The sequence below is a fragment of the Alligator sinensis genome, unplaced genomic scaffold (assembly GCF_000455745.1).
Source record: "Alligator sinensis unplaced genomic scaffold, ASM45574v1 scaffold1051_1, whole genome shotgun sequence".
Lineage (NCBI taxonomy): Eukaryota > Metazoa > Chordata > Crocodylia > Alligatoridae > Alligator > Alligator sinensis.
Window position 1 is genome coordinate 786,653 of NW_005842473.1, and position 14,349 is coordinate 801,001.

A 14,349-nucleotide genomic window follows, 5' to 3' on the forward strand; every position below is an offset into this window, starting at 1 on the left:
GCTTGGTGAGAGGGCAGCAGGACAGGCCCTACGAGGAGAGACTGAAGGACCTGAACCTGTTGAGCCTCAGCAAGAGGAGGCTGAGGGGGGACCTGGTGGCTGCCTACAAATTCATCAGGGGAGATCAACAGCAAATAGGCAGAGCCCTTTTCTCCCCAGCACCACCTGGGGTGACAAGGAACAATGGGCATAAGCTGATGGAGAATAGGTTTAGGTTAGAGATCAGAAGGCAATATTTTACAGTTAGGGTGGCCAAAATCTGGAACCAACTTCCCAGGGAAGTGGTCCTCGCCCCTACCTTGGGCAAATTCAAGAGGAGGTTGGATGATCACCTGTCTGGGGTCTTGTGAACCCAGCATTCATTCCTGCCTGTGGCATGGGGTCAGGCTAGATGATCTGTTCAGGTCCCTCCTGACCCTAGATACTATGATACTATGAAGTTGCTGCGCTTATGCCAATTGTGATACCCAGTAGAATTTGTACCTGCAGATTGTTGTACTGAAGTAATGTTGTTAGTGTCACTCTCAACTGAACTACAATACTTTGTCGTTCTCTTCTTCAGGGCTTTCTGCAAGAGAACCACTGGAAAGTGCTGGAAGAGAGTCGGGCACAACAGTTCAAAATGCTTCAGCATGGCCTAGCATCCAGAGAAGCAGCTCAGAAAATGGCTGCATGTGAGGCAGCAAAAATCGGAGCCACTTCTTGTATATTGCGATCCTAAGTAAAAAACAATGATTTTGGAACAGCCTCAGCCCTGGTGGTGATGGAAACCATTCCCACTGCATCTGCCAAGGGTCAGTTTTGCCCTTGTCGCACCTGAACATGCTATGGAGTCAAATTCTGATGTGCACAAGCAAAACTGAAAAAGAATTTAGAATTTTTATCAAGTAAAATTGTCATTTTAAATCTATGCTGAAATGTTTTTCCTTTTAGAACCAGCAGTTGTAAGAAATGGAATTACTTACCTTGAGATTTTTGTGACATGGGGATGAATGAATTGGTGACACCGCTGTAGATTCTGCGTGCATCTGAAACAGTTATAGACTGGGCCACTTGTTTGCCATATTAGTTTCCTGAAATAAAGACTAAAAATGGGTAAAAGAAACTCTAGAATATTTATTTGCACCTCTAACATCCCACAGGGTGAGGTCAGCCCTAGTTTGTGACATATTTCTATACAACAGTGCCATCATCCCTACCAGCAGGACAAGCAAAATCAACACTAGCTGTGGAGGGGGAGAATGAGAACTAAGTCTGAGTTCCTGTGTATTGTCAAATGCAACATATTTTTAAGTATAGTCAGGCTTTCCATTTCACTTTCCATCTGTAAAAGGGGTGGGGGGCGTCAGTGTTGACTTATGCTGTAGTTCAGCCTGTTATATGAAGCAATAGACCTGCCACTCAAGCCTTTCAGAGGGATTATATGACATGGTGACCTGTGGTAGTAGAGACTAGAGTCTGACCTCCTGAGGAGGTCCCTTCCAGTTCTGTGTTCCTAGAGGTGAATTCCCTCTCTCTCAAAACAGTAGAAAATGAAAATAATATTCCTTAACCTCCATAGAAAGTAGCCTCCAGATGCATGTAGAATGCTGTTAGTCTACCTGGAAGATAACGTAGCTTCTATGCTGTCTCCAGAAAAGGTTCTTCATGTCATATGATTGAATCTAGGCACAATGCCAGGGTGGATATAAATCTGAATTAAAAACTGCATCGTTAGGAAAATATAATGCATTTCTATCTTTAATTTGTACCAGTTATGCAGTGTTTTGTTACTGCGCTTGCAGATATTTAAATTGAATTAGAATCTGTCTGACATTAAGTGGGGGTAGGTGCTCCTAACACTCACAGAGCAGCATCATTCTCTCTACCAAAGAAAAGCCAACAGAATTCTTTTGTTGCCATCTAGCTGTGAAAATATTTTCTGTGCTGTGCAACAGTCCTATACATTTTATTCATCACAAATGTGGCCTGTCTAAATTGCAGACGATTTGAAGAGGCCCCTGGACTCACAGGTGTCACAGGGGTACAAAGAAATCAATGTCACTCTAATGCTGCAATACAGGGGGCTGGAGAGCAAGGGAAGGGAGTCGTTGCTGGAGTGGAAACAGAAAGTCTGGCACACACAACAACTGAACTGTTCCAAGAGCATCACTGATTGGGAACAAGTTCACAATTGTCATGATTCAGGGGGGTCCACACTTACATTGCCAAGGCTTCCAAGAAGAATGGTTATTTTCAGGCGTTGCCATGCTGCTAAACTGCTATGAGGGGGCTGGAGTGGGGCATTCCCTAACAGTGGCAAGGGCCTGGAGTTTCCCCAGGATTATACACTAGCAGGGGAGGAAGATGTCAAGTGGCTGAATGGGGTCTGCCTAGCCCTTGCTTATATGCTCCCAGGGAGTTGGATTCAGGTTTCAGCTTTCCCTAGAAAGCCATGTCATACATTTCGGCATACCCTTTGCCCCCAGTATCCACTGTGAGGTTGGTGGATGGGCAGGTGGGTAGATGTGCCTTTAATGATGGACACCCATCAACTGTGGGATGTGGGAAAACTGCTAGAGCACAATGACACTTAGTGCCACAGAATGGCTGTCAGTTCCTGTCAGGGGCTCTAAGCAGGTAGCCTAGCCCTGACTAATTGCTCATCCGGCCAGACCTGCCAGAGATACATTGGTGTGCTGTGGTAAGCCTCCCTGGGTCCTGAGCTCTCAGCAACTCTGATTTCTGACCTTGCTTGGCTCTGCTTTTGGAAATGCCACTTGGCTTTGGTAACTCAGTCTCTGATGCCAGAACCCTGATTTGGCCTGCAGCTTGACTCTGCCCTGGATTTCCCCCTTGGGTTTGGTAACTTGGTCTCTGATTCTAGGACCCTGACTCGGTCTCTAGGTTGGACTCTGCTCCTAGACTTCCCCCTTGGTTTGGGTACCCTGGACTCTAGCTCCTGTCTCTGGCCCTCTCCTTGTGGCTTATCTACTAGGCCAGATTGCCTACACCCCAGTCCTCGCACCTGTATGCTTACAATGGCTAACAACTAGGACTCTGATGTGTTATAGCAGGGGTGGGCAAAATGCGGCCCGCAGGCCGAATGTGGCCTGCCAGGCCATTCTATCCAGTCCGCGGGGCCCCTAAAAAAATTTAGAAAATCAATACTTATCTGCCCCTGGCTGCCTGTCATGCGGCCCTCCATGGCTTGCCAAAACTCAGTAAGCAGCCCTCTGCCCAAAATAATTACCCGCCCCTGTGTTAATGGGGTGCAGACAGAAGTGACAATTTTCACCTGATCTGGCCACAGAAAGTAGTTTATAGCCATGACCAAACACAAGTACATGGTTGCAGACTGCTCCAAAAATGTCCGGTGGAGAAAAAAAATCTGAATCCTCATTGCATGAGGGGTCAGAGGAAGACATTTCAAAACAGAAAGTCTTCTGTAACTTGTATCCGTGCTACCTCCCAGCCTGTCCCTGTTTTCAGATTGGGAGGGGGGAAAGGGCGTGGAGGGAGTTCAGTCTGGGGTTTTTTCAGCCCCCACTGGAGGGGGGCGTGAATTGGAGTCCCCACAAAGCACTGCCCGGAGAACCCCTAAAACAAGATCCCTCTGCTCCTTCCCCCCTACCCTTCTGAAAACAGGGCAGGCTCCCAGGGAAGAGGGGCTGTTGCTAGGGGAAACTGGCTGCAGGCAGGCAGCTAATAGCTAGATTCCCCTCCCCCTGGAACCAAGAGTGAGCTTCTGTTTGGTTGCGGGGTTGGGGGTTGCTGTAACTCAGCACCTTCCTGCAAAGCCCCAGTTACAGCAGGGAGCTGCACTTCTGTCTGCACCCATAGCACTGAATACACTTTAACATTCAGCTGTACCTAGCACTTGGAGACTTATGGAAGGAGAGTCAGACAGATAGAGAGCCATTATGCTACAGCCTACTTTCTCAGAAAAAGTCTTCAAGGCCCTTAATGAGTTGGGTCCAAGCTGTCTCGGGGACTACTTTTCCTTTCATGTCCGCTTTCAGGGCAGTGCAGATGATGATGACATGGTGGTTGGTGTCCTCAGGTCAAAATTCAAAAGGCCTAGGGGAGAGAGGGTTCTCAGTAGAGCATGTGGCGGGGCATGGCTCTTACTGCTACACGCCCCCCCAGAAGGGCTGTGGGGCTGCACCGGGCTCTTACCAGGGGGATGCAGGCCCCCAGATCTCCATGTGGGACAACAGCAGGCTGCTGCTGCAGGCTAGGGCTGGCGGCACCACCGGGCAGCTGGCGGGCAGGTTGGGAGGCTACAGCAAATTTTGTGGTGGCAGCAGCCCCCCTCCCAGTACCACCACTACCACCACCCGCCTGGAGCGCCAGGAAGAGACAGGTGCTGCCACTGGCCCCAGCTTTGCTTGCAGGAATGAGGTGGAGGCACTGGAAATGGGCTGCTGCCACCCCAAAATTCACTGTAGCCCTCCCAACCTGCCTGCCAAGCTCCAGCCCCAGCCTGCAGTGGCAGCCTGCTGTTGAACTGTGCACAGATCCAGGGGTCTGCACCCCCCCAGGAAGAGCCCGGCACAGCCCCCCAGCCTGCAGCCCTCCCAGGGGGCACATAATAGCAAGAGCCGCACCCCACATCCCACATCCACTCCCAGTTCCCGCCGCTTTGCTGCCAGCTGCAGCCCTGGTAGCTGCAGATGGGCTGCGCCACACCCTTCTCCTAGTCCCAGCCTCCCTCCCTCCCTCCTGTGGGCCATGATTCCCGGATAGTGCTTGGGAAGCGGCCGCAGTTGCATGTCGAGTGGGGCACTGAGTAGTGACCCCAACCCAGACACGCTCGGGGATGCCAAGTGCGAGAGAGGAAAAAAGCGCGACAAGTAGTAGGTGAAGAAAATTCATAAATTTACTTACAAACCAACAAGATGATTAACGAGTTGAATACTATTTACAGTGGCAGGTAGACACAGACGACGTGGTACAGGTAGAAAAACGAACAACTGGTGGGTAGTGGCGAGTAACAAGCAAGGTGTAATCGTGCAGGTTGACTGCAGCCGAAAATACTATCAGTACAAGTATGATGCCTAGTTGGGCAACACACAGGGCGTTCCGGATAGCGCGTGGTCTAGCTATAAGCTGTGGTAGCCTATGCTAGGAATCTAGCTAGAGGCCTAGGGGTCTGTCCAGACAAGACAGGTGATCAGGCTGTCTTCCTGAGTTCGGGAGCGTCTGGGGACCCTATGCTGAGGCGCGCAGTCCCCTTTATAGACTCCCTAGCCAATCAGGGTCCCCCCTTGATGGAACATTCTGGAGCCCTCAGCATGCTGGTCCGGCCAGTCACGCTCTAGGGGCAACTTCTGATTGGTTAGGCTACTAGCGATCACGCACTGGCCGCATGATAGTGCAGGTTAAGGTAACGTTCCTCCACCACTGCATCACCGAATACCAGTCACGGGTAGCCATGTCACTTAATGTGGTGGCAACAATCTGGTGGAGTCACATCACCTCCTGACACCTCCCTCACCACCATGGGAACATATCCATGTGTTCCATTGTAAACTGGGTTTGCTTTATGCAAATTCAATTTATGCGCCTTTCTCCAGGAATACATGTACCGCATAGAGGAAAACCTGTACAAGTCATAATTAGTCTAATTCCTGCTTTTCTAAGACAATGATGCACATGGCTAATTTGAGTAACCCATTGCTTTTGATGAAGTATTTATATGTATTTATATGTCACTCACTTTTTTAAATAGCCACTTCCTTGTGATAAATTCCAATGATAGGATAAGTCAGATTTACATTGTGACTTTCACACATTGCAGCATACAATGACAATATCTCTCACATGAGTATATTGTACTGAAATTAGAAGTGGAAAAAGTGGATTAATTTATTCTACACATTTTGTTTCTTTCTGCCTTCATTTTGTCTGTAAATAGACTGTGATTTTCTAAAAGCCGTATTATTAATTGTTCAAAATTACTCACCATATAATTTCTGTGATTAATTCTTGGTTTCTAGAGTGTTCACAAGGAGTTCATTACAAGTATTTAATAGGGCTGTGCAAAATGGCACCATTCTGTTTCGACTTGCATTTCGATGTTTCGACGGAACAGCATTTCATTTCGAATTTCGTTTTGATTCGAAACTGCTGTTCCATTTTGTTTCATCGAAACAGTTTCGCTGTTTTGACGGTTCGCCCATAGGCTATAATGGGGAAGCTTGAAACAGCCTATAACTGTCATTTCTGGCCTGATTTGGATGAAACTTGCAGGAATGGTAGCCCCTTCTGAGGGCATGAAGCTTGCCATGTTTCAAGGAGGTAGGTGCAGGGGTTTCGGGGAAACTGAACCTCAAAATCTTGAAAGCAAAACTCATATCATGTGTACGTGTTAAACCACAGTGGTGTCAAAACTGCAGGCATGCTAGCCCCTGCTGAGGCCAAAAAGCCTGCTAAGTTTCAAGGAGATAGGTGCAGAGGTTTTGGGGAAACTGCACCTCAAGCTGTGGACAAGGAAAACTTGTGACATGGGTGACACTGTGTGTGTGTTAAGGCAAAGCAGGATGAAAGCTGCAGGCATGCCAGCCAGCCCCTGCTAAGGCCATGAAGCCTGCCAGCTACCAAGGAGATAGGTGCAGGGCTTCCCCTTCCCCCCCCCTCCTTACTTTAGTTTCTGTTTCCCTGCAGGCAAGCCCAGCTTGAGCTTCAAAACTCAAAACATTTCAAAATATTCAAAATGTTTTGACTTGCCTCATTTCATAGCAGGGGTTATTGCTGGGCTCTTGGCACGGCTTTATGAGCGCTCGTGGTGCTCGGGCCAGGTGCCAGATGATTGGAAGATAGCTAATGTGGTCCCCATCTTTAAGAAAGGGAGAAGGGAGGACCTGGGCAACTATAGGCCCGTTAGTCTTACCTCAATCCTGGGGAAACTCTTTGAGAAGATCATCAAGGAGCACATCTGTGATGAGCCGGGGATGATGCTCAGGGGCAACCAGCACGGTTTCATTAGGGGCAGGTCATGTCAGACCAACCTGATTGCCTTTTACAATCAGGTCATAAAAGCATTGGATGCAGGTGTCACCGTGGATGTAGTCTTTCTGGACTTCAGCAAGGCCTTTGACACTGTTGACCACCCCATCCTCATTAAAAAACTAGGTGACTGTGGCATCGATGCCTACACAGTCAGATGGATTGCTAATTGGCTGAAGGGTCGTACTCAGAGGGTGGTGGTGGACGGGTAATATTCGACCTGGGGGGAAGTGGGCAGCGGAGTCCCCCAGGGCTCGGTCCTTGGGCCCACACTGTTCAATTTCTTTATCAGCGATTTGGACGATGGGGTGAAAAGCAACCTGTTCAAATTTGCTGACGATACCAAAATTTGGGGTGAGGTGGGCACGCTAGTAGGGAGGGAAAGACCGCAGAAAGACCTGGATAGGTTACAAGGGTGGGCTAACAAAAACAGGATGCTTTTCAATACAGACAAGTGCAGGGTGCTGCACTTGGGCAGTAGTAACCAGCAACACACTTATAAGATGGGCAACTCCCTTCTTGAGAGCATGGAGGCAGAAAGAGATCTTGGAGTCATCGTTGACTCCAAGATGAACATGGACCGACAATGCGAGCTCACGGTCGGCAGGACTAACCAGACCCTATCATGCATCCACAGGTGCATCTCAAGTAGAGCCAAGGAGGCACCCCACTTCAAGAGGGATGTGGACAACATTGAGAGGGTCCAGAGGAGGGCCACCCGCATGATCCAGGGACAGCAGGGCAGACCCTACAATGAGGCTACAGGACCTAAACCTGTTCAGCCTTCACAAGAGAAGGCTAAGGGGAGACCTTGTGACCATCTATAAACTCACTAGTGGGGACCAGAAGAGTTTGGGGGAGACCTTGTTTCCCATAGTGCCCCCTGGGATAACAAGGAATAACGGCCACAAGTTGTTGGAGAGTACGTTTAGATTAGACATCCGTAAGAACTACTTCAGAGTTAGGGTGGCTAGGATCTGGAACCAACTTCCAAGGGAAGTGGTGCTGGCTCCTACCCTGGAGGTCTTTAAGAAGTGGCTCGATGCCTACCTGGCTGGGGTCACTTGAGCCCAGTTTCCCTCCTGCCCAGGCAGGGGGGCGGACTTGAAGATCTATAAGGTCCCTTCCAACCCTACTTCTATGATTCTATGATTTCAAGGCTGTTTCGAAGCTCTCTGTTTCATTTCGATTTTGCTGTTTCGAGCTCGAAATGAGTCGAAACAGTGTCGAAACGAAACTGCCGGTGAAATTTCGCACAGCCCTAGTATTTAATATTAGAATTTGAGCTATTCTGGTTGAACAGAAAGGGAACTTGTTCAGCACAACCCCAGGCTACCTCTTCTCAACCCCCCTATCCAACACATTTATTTCACTTTAGGGAACTAGCAGTCTTTTCATAACAGTCACCTGCATTTGAAGTAGCTTCTTGAGCAACAAGAGTAACCAAGCTGAAAGGAGCATGAGAAGCACAATGTTCTCCTTCCAAAACTTCATTCCATTCCCACAAAAGTACTTTTCATGAAAGCCCTGACAGCCATCAGAGCCACTACTTTCAGCTTTCACCTCTATTCTTGTGAATAGAGAACACCTGGACACCTTCTCACAGCAAGTACTAATGCCTTTGATGCCCTAAAACGGGGATCAGCCACCTTTTATGAACAGCAGGCTGGTGCTTGCAACCTGACTGCTACAGTGGGGCACCAATCCCTACTACAGTGCCCCGGATATGTGCTGCTGCCTTCTTTACTTACATGACCAAGTGCTACAGACTTCTATCCCAAATGGCAATGGGGAGGGGCAACTTTAGTGGTGAAAATAAGTGTTGGCTTCTGTACACAGTAACAGAGGAAATCATCATCCCACCAATTCCCTATGCAACTGTGGACCAGATCCAATTTTTTTGCAGGCTGAATCTGGCTAAGTTGCTGACCCCTGCCCCAAAACATGCTGCTACACAGTAGATAAATGGTGTTCAGATCTGCTCTGTGCAGATTCTCATCAAGCTCAAGATGTCTCAGGTTGGGTCACCACAAAGCAAAGGCACCCAAATTGACCTGGTACTTGAGAATTATGGCCTAAGTAAACTGTTATGCCCATTTGCAGAGCTGGAGCAAGAAATCTGATGCTAAATTTCCAAACCGTGTGGCACCAAGCCCTTGCTTGGGCTAGACTAGATCACACCTGTAGCCCATTGGAGTAGGTCCCATATCCTATCTGTGGGCCTACCGCAAAAGAATGTCACACACAAACCAAGAGAGAAAACATGATATTAAATGGAGTTTCTGTGCCAGTGTATGGAGAAATGTGGAGAGGCACCCTGCTAAGAGTCTGCTGGAGGCTAGTTCTCAGCTGAAACTGATGACCAGGTACTGAGGGTGGAGTTATGAAGAGGGCTAAGTGCTCCAATAGCAGGGTGCAAAGGGGAAGAAAAGAAGAGGTTTTGGTGTTGAAGGAGAAGTAAAGTGAGGATTGCTAAAATTCAAGGTCTGAGAGAAGATGGCAGGTTTTGGTTTTTGTTTGTTTTTTGCATGCTTGTTTGGTTGTTCACTTTGGGGACAAGGTTACCCCACATAAAACAAACTGGCTGGAAACCTTGAAGTCAGGAAGCGGGGTGAGTGACCTGCTTACTCGCCTGTTTCTAGATCACTAGAGAAGGTCCACCTGAAGACTAAATACACTATTGTTACATCATCAAGCTTTTGGGTTGAGGGTTTCAAAATATGTTAGGGTATTGGACCATGTATCCATTAGTCATTATTGGCCTTGACCTGACTTCCTTCATAACAGATTGTTCTGTCATGATACTACCTCCATCTTTTTCTTTTCTTTGTTTTTGGATTATGTACAGCTTTATCTCTGGTAGGTCCCTCTGAAGTGAATCGGCCTTTGCCATTCTTGGGAAGTTAGTGGCTTTGCTGGAGAGGAAGGCAAAAGCTGTTGTCTGGTATTCCCGGATGGAGTACTACCAGGACTCCTTTGTCAGCCTAGTGGGACCAGATGAGTTTGACACCCCCGATTTAAAGTATAAAATTTCCAGGTCAGGGATTGCCTCCGATTGTGTTTATCTTCATGCAGAGTTAGCTAATTGATGCTCATCTCTTTTAAGAGAAATACTGAAACTGCTGATACCTCTGGTTTCTGTCTCTTTTACAAACAAACATGTAAACCAGAGTTAAGTAAAAGTGTCACAGGCAGGGTCCTACCGGAGGGCCATGATCTCCTTAAGGCCCCTTCCTCCGTGCCAAGTCAGCCCAAGGGCACCCTCTGATTCTCACCCGCCACATCTTTAATGTTTAGATAAAGTTGGGAGGCTGCCTTACACCCTCTTAGTCACTTCCCCATGTTGATTCTGACCCCGTGGTTTCCCAGACTCCTCATGGGTCTTGTCCTGCAAATAGGTGCTTTGGGGCACCCTAGCTTTATGGGCTATACGTGGCGCCAACCACCCCTTATATCACGCCCCAAGCCTCGCAGTTGGAACAGACATTGTTCGGTCTCTCCATCTACACTCACGCCCGCCTCTCGGGCCTTCCGCCCCCTCCTGGGGCTCTCCGTGCCCACTCTGGGCCTTCCCAAGAATGCCGCCCCTCTCCTGGGGCTCTCCGTGGCCGCACTGGGCCTTCTCAGTCAAACTGCCCTCTCTCGGGGCTCGCCGGTAAGCTGTCCCCTTCCCTGGGGCTCTCTGTGCCCACTCTGGGCCTTCTCCGTAATGCCACCCCTTTCCTTGGGCTCTCTGTGGCTGCACTGGGCCTTCTCAGTCAAACCGCCCTCTCTCCGGGGTCGCTCCCTGGGGCTCGCCGTGCCCGCACTAGGGCTTCTCAACCACCCCTCTCTGGGGCTGGGGTCTATGCACCCTGTATGCAGCACCCTTACTGGCACTGGGGTCCCCACACTGCTGTGGGTCCCCTATGAGGCCTCCTCCAACCCCTAATAGCCTCACCCAAACCACTGGTGTAACAAACAGCAACACAAACTCAAGCCTCCTAGCTATAACTTAAACATAAGCCACCTGGCTATAACAACATTGCTCAAACATCTTAGAGCTGCCATAAGCTGTGCCTGCAGTCAGGCTTCTTCCCACATCCTACCTTAGGGAACTCCTGCCTCTTTTGCTGCTAGCAGGGAACTGCCTATGGCCTCCTGCCTGTGATTTATATAGGAGCCAGGCCCTGACCCTTTCAGTCAGCTGACCTCCTGGTTGCCCTGGCAACCCACAGCTGGGCTCCATATTCCCTGCTAGGGCTCTTTCCCCGGCAGTTTCCCCTCTTTAGGAGCAGGGCACGGGTGCCCTGTGACAAAGTGGTTTGTGGAGCAGTTCACAATTGAGCCATAACAGGAGGAAACAGACATGCAGTTACTATCTATCTATGCCAGCTTTGCACATGCATAGGTGGTGGTGGTATCCCAGTGTTTCCTGCAACTCTGCTTCCCTGATATGTTGTGGGGTAAAAATACTGTGACCATACGTCCTTGATTAGCCAGGACAATCCCAGATTTCAGAGGCTGGTCCCGGCTGGCTGGTTAAAAATTAAAATGAGCATCTGGCCATGGGGCAGGAGGGTGGTGTCTATGAAGTAGGAAGTCCTATTAACAGTAATTGTTACTTCACAGGTGACTGTTAACACCCATGAAGTAAAGAATACTGGTCATTAACTCCCTGCAGAGGGGGAAATGGGTCAGCAGCAGGCAGGCAACATCCTGGATTTCTCATTGTCCCATACCTTAGGTAAAAACCCTTGTGCCTTCTTGAACATTGGGCCAAAAGTGCTCAGAGGTCTCAGACTGCTGATCACAGGCCAGACTGGATGACTAGGTCAAGAGTACCAATGCCACTTCAGTATGTGGTGGACACCCCCTGCCACTAGCTCCTGGTGATGTATGCAGTGCTGAGTCCACAACTATTTCATGGTTACCCAGCTGGGCAATGTGATAAGCCATGGCAAGGTGTGTGATGGAGTCCTGTGGCCTACTCTCAGCAAATGACTGTGATCTGCCAGAAGAGGAAGAAATCCTGGATATGACTGAGGATACTGGTGGAAAAGGAACCCAATAATTGACTCCTCCACTGTCCTCTCACAATTCTCATTCAGCAGCTCCATCATTTCCCTCACGATAGCTACAGTTCCTCTCTTATTAGTGTTCTTCTTGGCCTGGACAATGCCTTGATTCACCAGGTCCACAAAGCAGTCCTGGTGGTATTCCACCCTGGAGTACCAGACATCAACAGCTCTTGCCTTCCTTTCAGACAAGGCCACCGACTTCCCAAGCATCTTTTTGATCCTCCTTCCTAAGAGTGGGGAAATGTCACTAATGTCATTGAAATTTTTTTTAGGAATGTCAGTTTCTACGTTCTTCCTGAATGTCAGGGTCCAGGAAGCATCTATCATTGTGGAAACACTGTTTTGGTAGTTTCCAAATATTTTTTTTCACAATTACTAGTTTGTGGGCACTTCTGAAAATGTTTGGTTTCAGTCGCACCTCAGAAAGACAAGCTATCCCCTGAACTGGGAACCTTCTTTTCAGTCATACTCCCCATCAAAAAGACCTGGGAAGCAGTTGGTAACTATTTCACAGACACTGCGGAAAGCAATACCTGCTGATAGTTCATTAGATAACAATCCTTCTGAGTTTCAAAGAAACTCTATTAAGCCACACGTTATCCAGCACTATACCAAATAACACCAAGGTAATGTTCAACAGAAATGGTCTTTGCTATGAGCTAATTTTGGATAATACACAGCTGAGGAATTTTGAAGATTTGTAGAGAACAAGGGTTTCACATACATGCCCAGCAGTATTATGAACTAAATGAAAAATATGTACATATAGCCAAGCAGGGACTAACCTTAACAAATAAAGCAGCTCAGGAACCTTATCTTTACTTTAACAGAGCAGCTATTTTATGCTTATGAAATCAAGGACTTTATCTCCATAGATATTAACAAGCAGATGGCTCTGATCCATAATATCTGTGAAAGAGTTTCTTCTAATGACCAACATTGCAAAACTTATCAAATTAAACTAAAGCTGGACAGAATGGAAGGAGGCAAAAATCTTACTACGAATGAAATAGCTGATCAGTGAAAGCTTTCACCAGAAACACCAGTATAACAATGCAAAGTTCAAGTGATTAGTGATTAAAACAGCCCAGGTACAGACAGGGAAATTGTAGACACCCAAGGACTGTTCCTATAAGTGCAGAAATCTTGCTCAATGACAGAAATAGGATGCATCATGTTGAAATGGGAAGCAAGGAGAATTGCAACTGCAATCCCAGCAAACCTCCAGAACCACCCAGAGAGCAAAGAGGAACAGACAACGTGACTACAGCCAACAGGAAATCATTAGGTGACACTACAGCTGTATCCATAACATATGAAGCAATGCTCTTTCTGGGTGTGGGAGATGATTCAGTCCTGCAGAGTGAAAGGGCCGGGGCACACCCCAGTTCAGGAACATTGATAACAGCATGCCCCAAAAGTTATTGCTTACTAGGGAAGGGGGGAAAGGAGGAGGGGTGTACTCTCTTCAGCCACAATGACATAACTAGTGCTCAGCCTCTTTGAGAGGGGCTGAGGAAGGGACTCAGGACAGAAAAGCAGGATTAGAGAGCATCCACATATTGTTGAAGGAAAACCTGCAGGAGCTGATAACTCTGTGCCAGTGGGGTCTGGCTCCAGGATTTTTCCTGTGAGAAGGCATTTATAGAAATGATGTTGGACTGCAGCATCAGTCATCCAAGCCCAGGATGCTAGTGATTTGTGCCTCTTTCAGGCTCCGGCTGTCATTTTTCCAGCATAGCTAAATCAGTTAGGATTATGGGAAGGAAAAATCCAGCCGCCCCCGCCTCAGTTACATTGACAGAAATGGTAGTATGGACATGGCTACACCAACACGCAGGCCTTTTGGCTGGTAGAGCATAACCCAGAGCAGACCTGGACTCAGGCATGGGCCAACCAGGCAGCCACCCAGGGCCCGGACAGAAAGGGGGCCCAAAAATGTAATTTTTTTCCCATTGTCCAAGTATTATTATCATTAGGTCCGGCGAAGGGGGGCCTGCTACTAGAAGTTTGCCCGGCCCCACCGGGAGTCTATGTACGATGCTGACCCAGAGCCGCGCAGTTAGCCGCACTGGTCCAATGTCAAGCAGGCCGCAGGCTAGAATTGCACTTCGTAGAGCAGCCACGCTCAGCCTTTGCAGACCCGTGGGACCCCTCAGGAGCCCTGTGGCCCCTCAGCCAACGCCCACTCTTAGTTTTCACTCAATTTTTCTTTTTTAACTACAGAAAAATAAGAGAGCAGCTGTTTTGCGGGGACGGGGCCAGAAAGCCCGCAACAGGTCAGGAAGCCTTCGGCTCT

General features: G+C 48.4%; 1 protein-coding gene and 1 long non-coding RNA gene across 4 annotated transcripts in view; one reads left to right on the top strand and one right to left on the bottom strand.

The window, feature by feature from the left end:
- The window catches only part of CFAP99 (cilia and flagella associated protein 99), a 110,206-nt gene extending 109,239 nt beyond the window's left edge, over positions 1-967 (top strand). For all 3 annotated transcript variants that reach the window (XM_025212587.1, XM_025212588.1, XM_014523300.2), the window contains one exon: positions 563-967. In XM_025212587.1, coding sequence (XP_025068372.1) covers positions 563-721 — 159 coding nt within the window. In that variant the 3' untranslated portion in view covers positions 722-967. The remainder of the gene's footprint in view (positions 1-562) is intronic.
- LOC106722590 overlaps positions 1-11,106 on the bottom strand; it is a 33,723-nt gene extending 22,617 nt beyond the window's left edge. Inside the window, exons 1-3 of the long non-coding RNA XR_001358600.2 lie at positions 11,079-11,106; positions 3,917-4,059; positions 966-1,073 (exon numbers count right to left, since the gene is read on the bottom strand). This is a non-coding gene — a long non-coding RNA (uncharacterized LOC106722590). The remainder of the gene's footprint in view (positions 1-965; positions 1,074-3,916; positions 4,060-11,078) is intronic.
- Between the last annotated feature and the right edge of the window lie 3,243 nt (positions 11,107-14,349).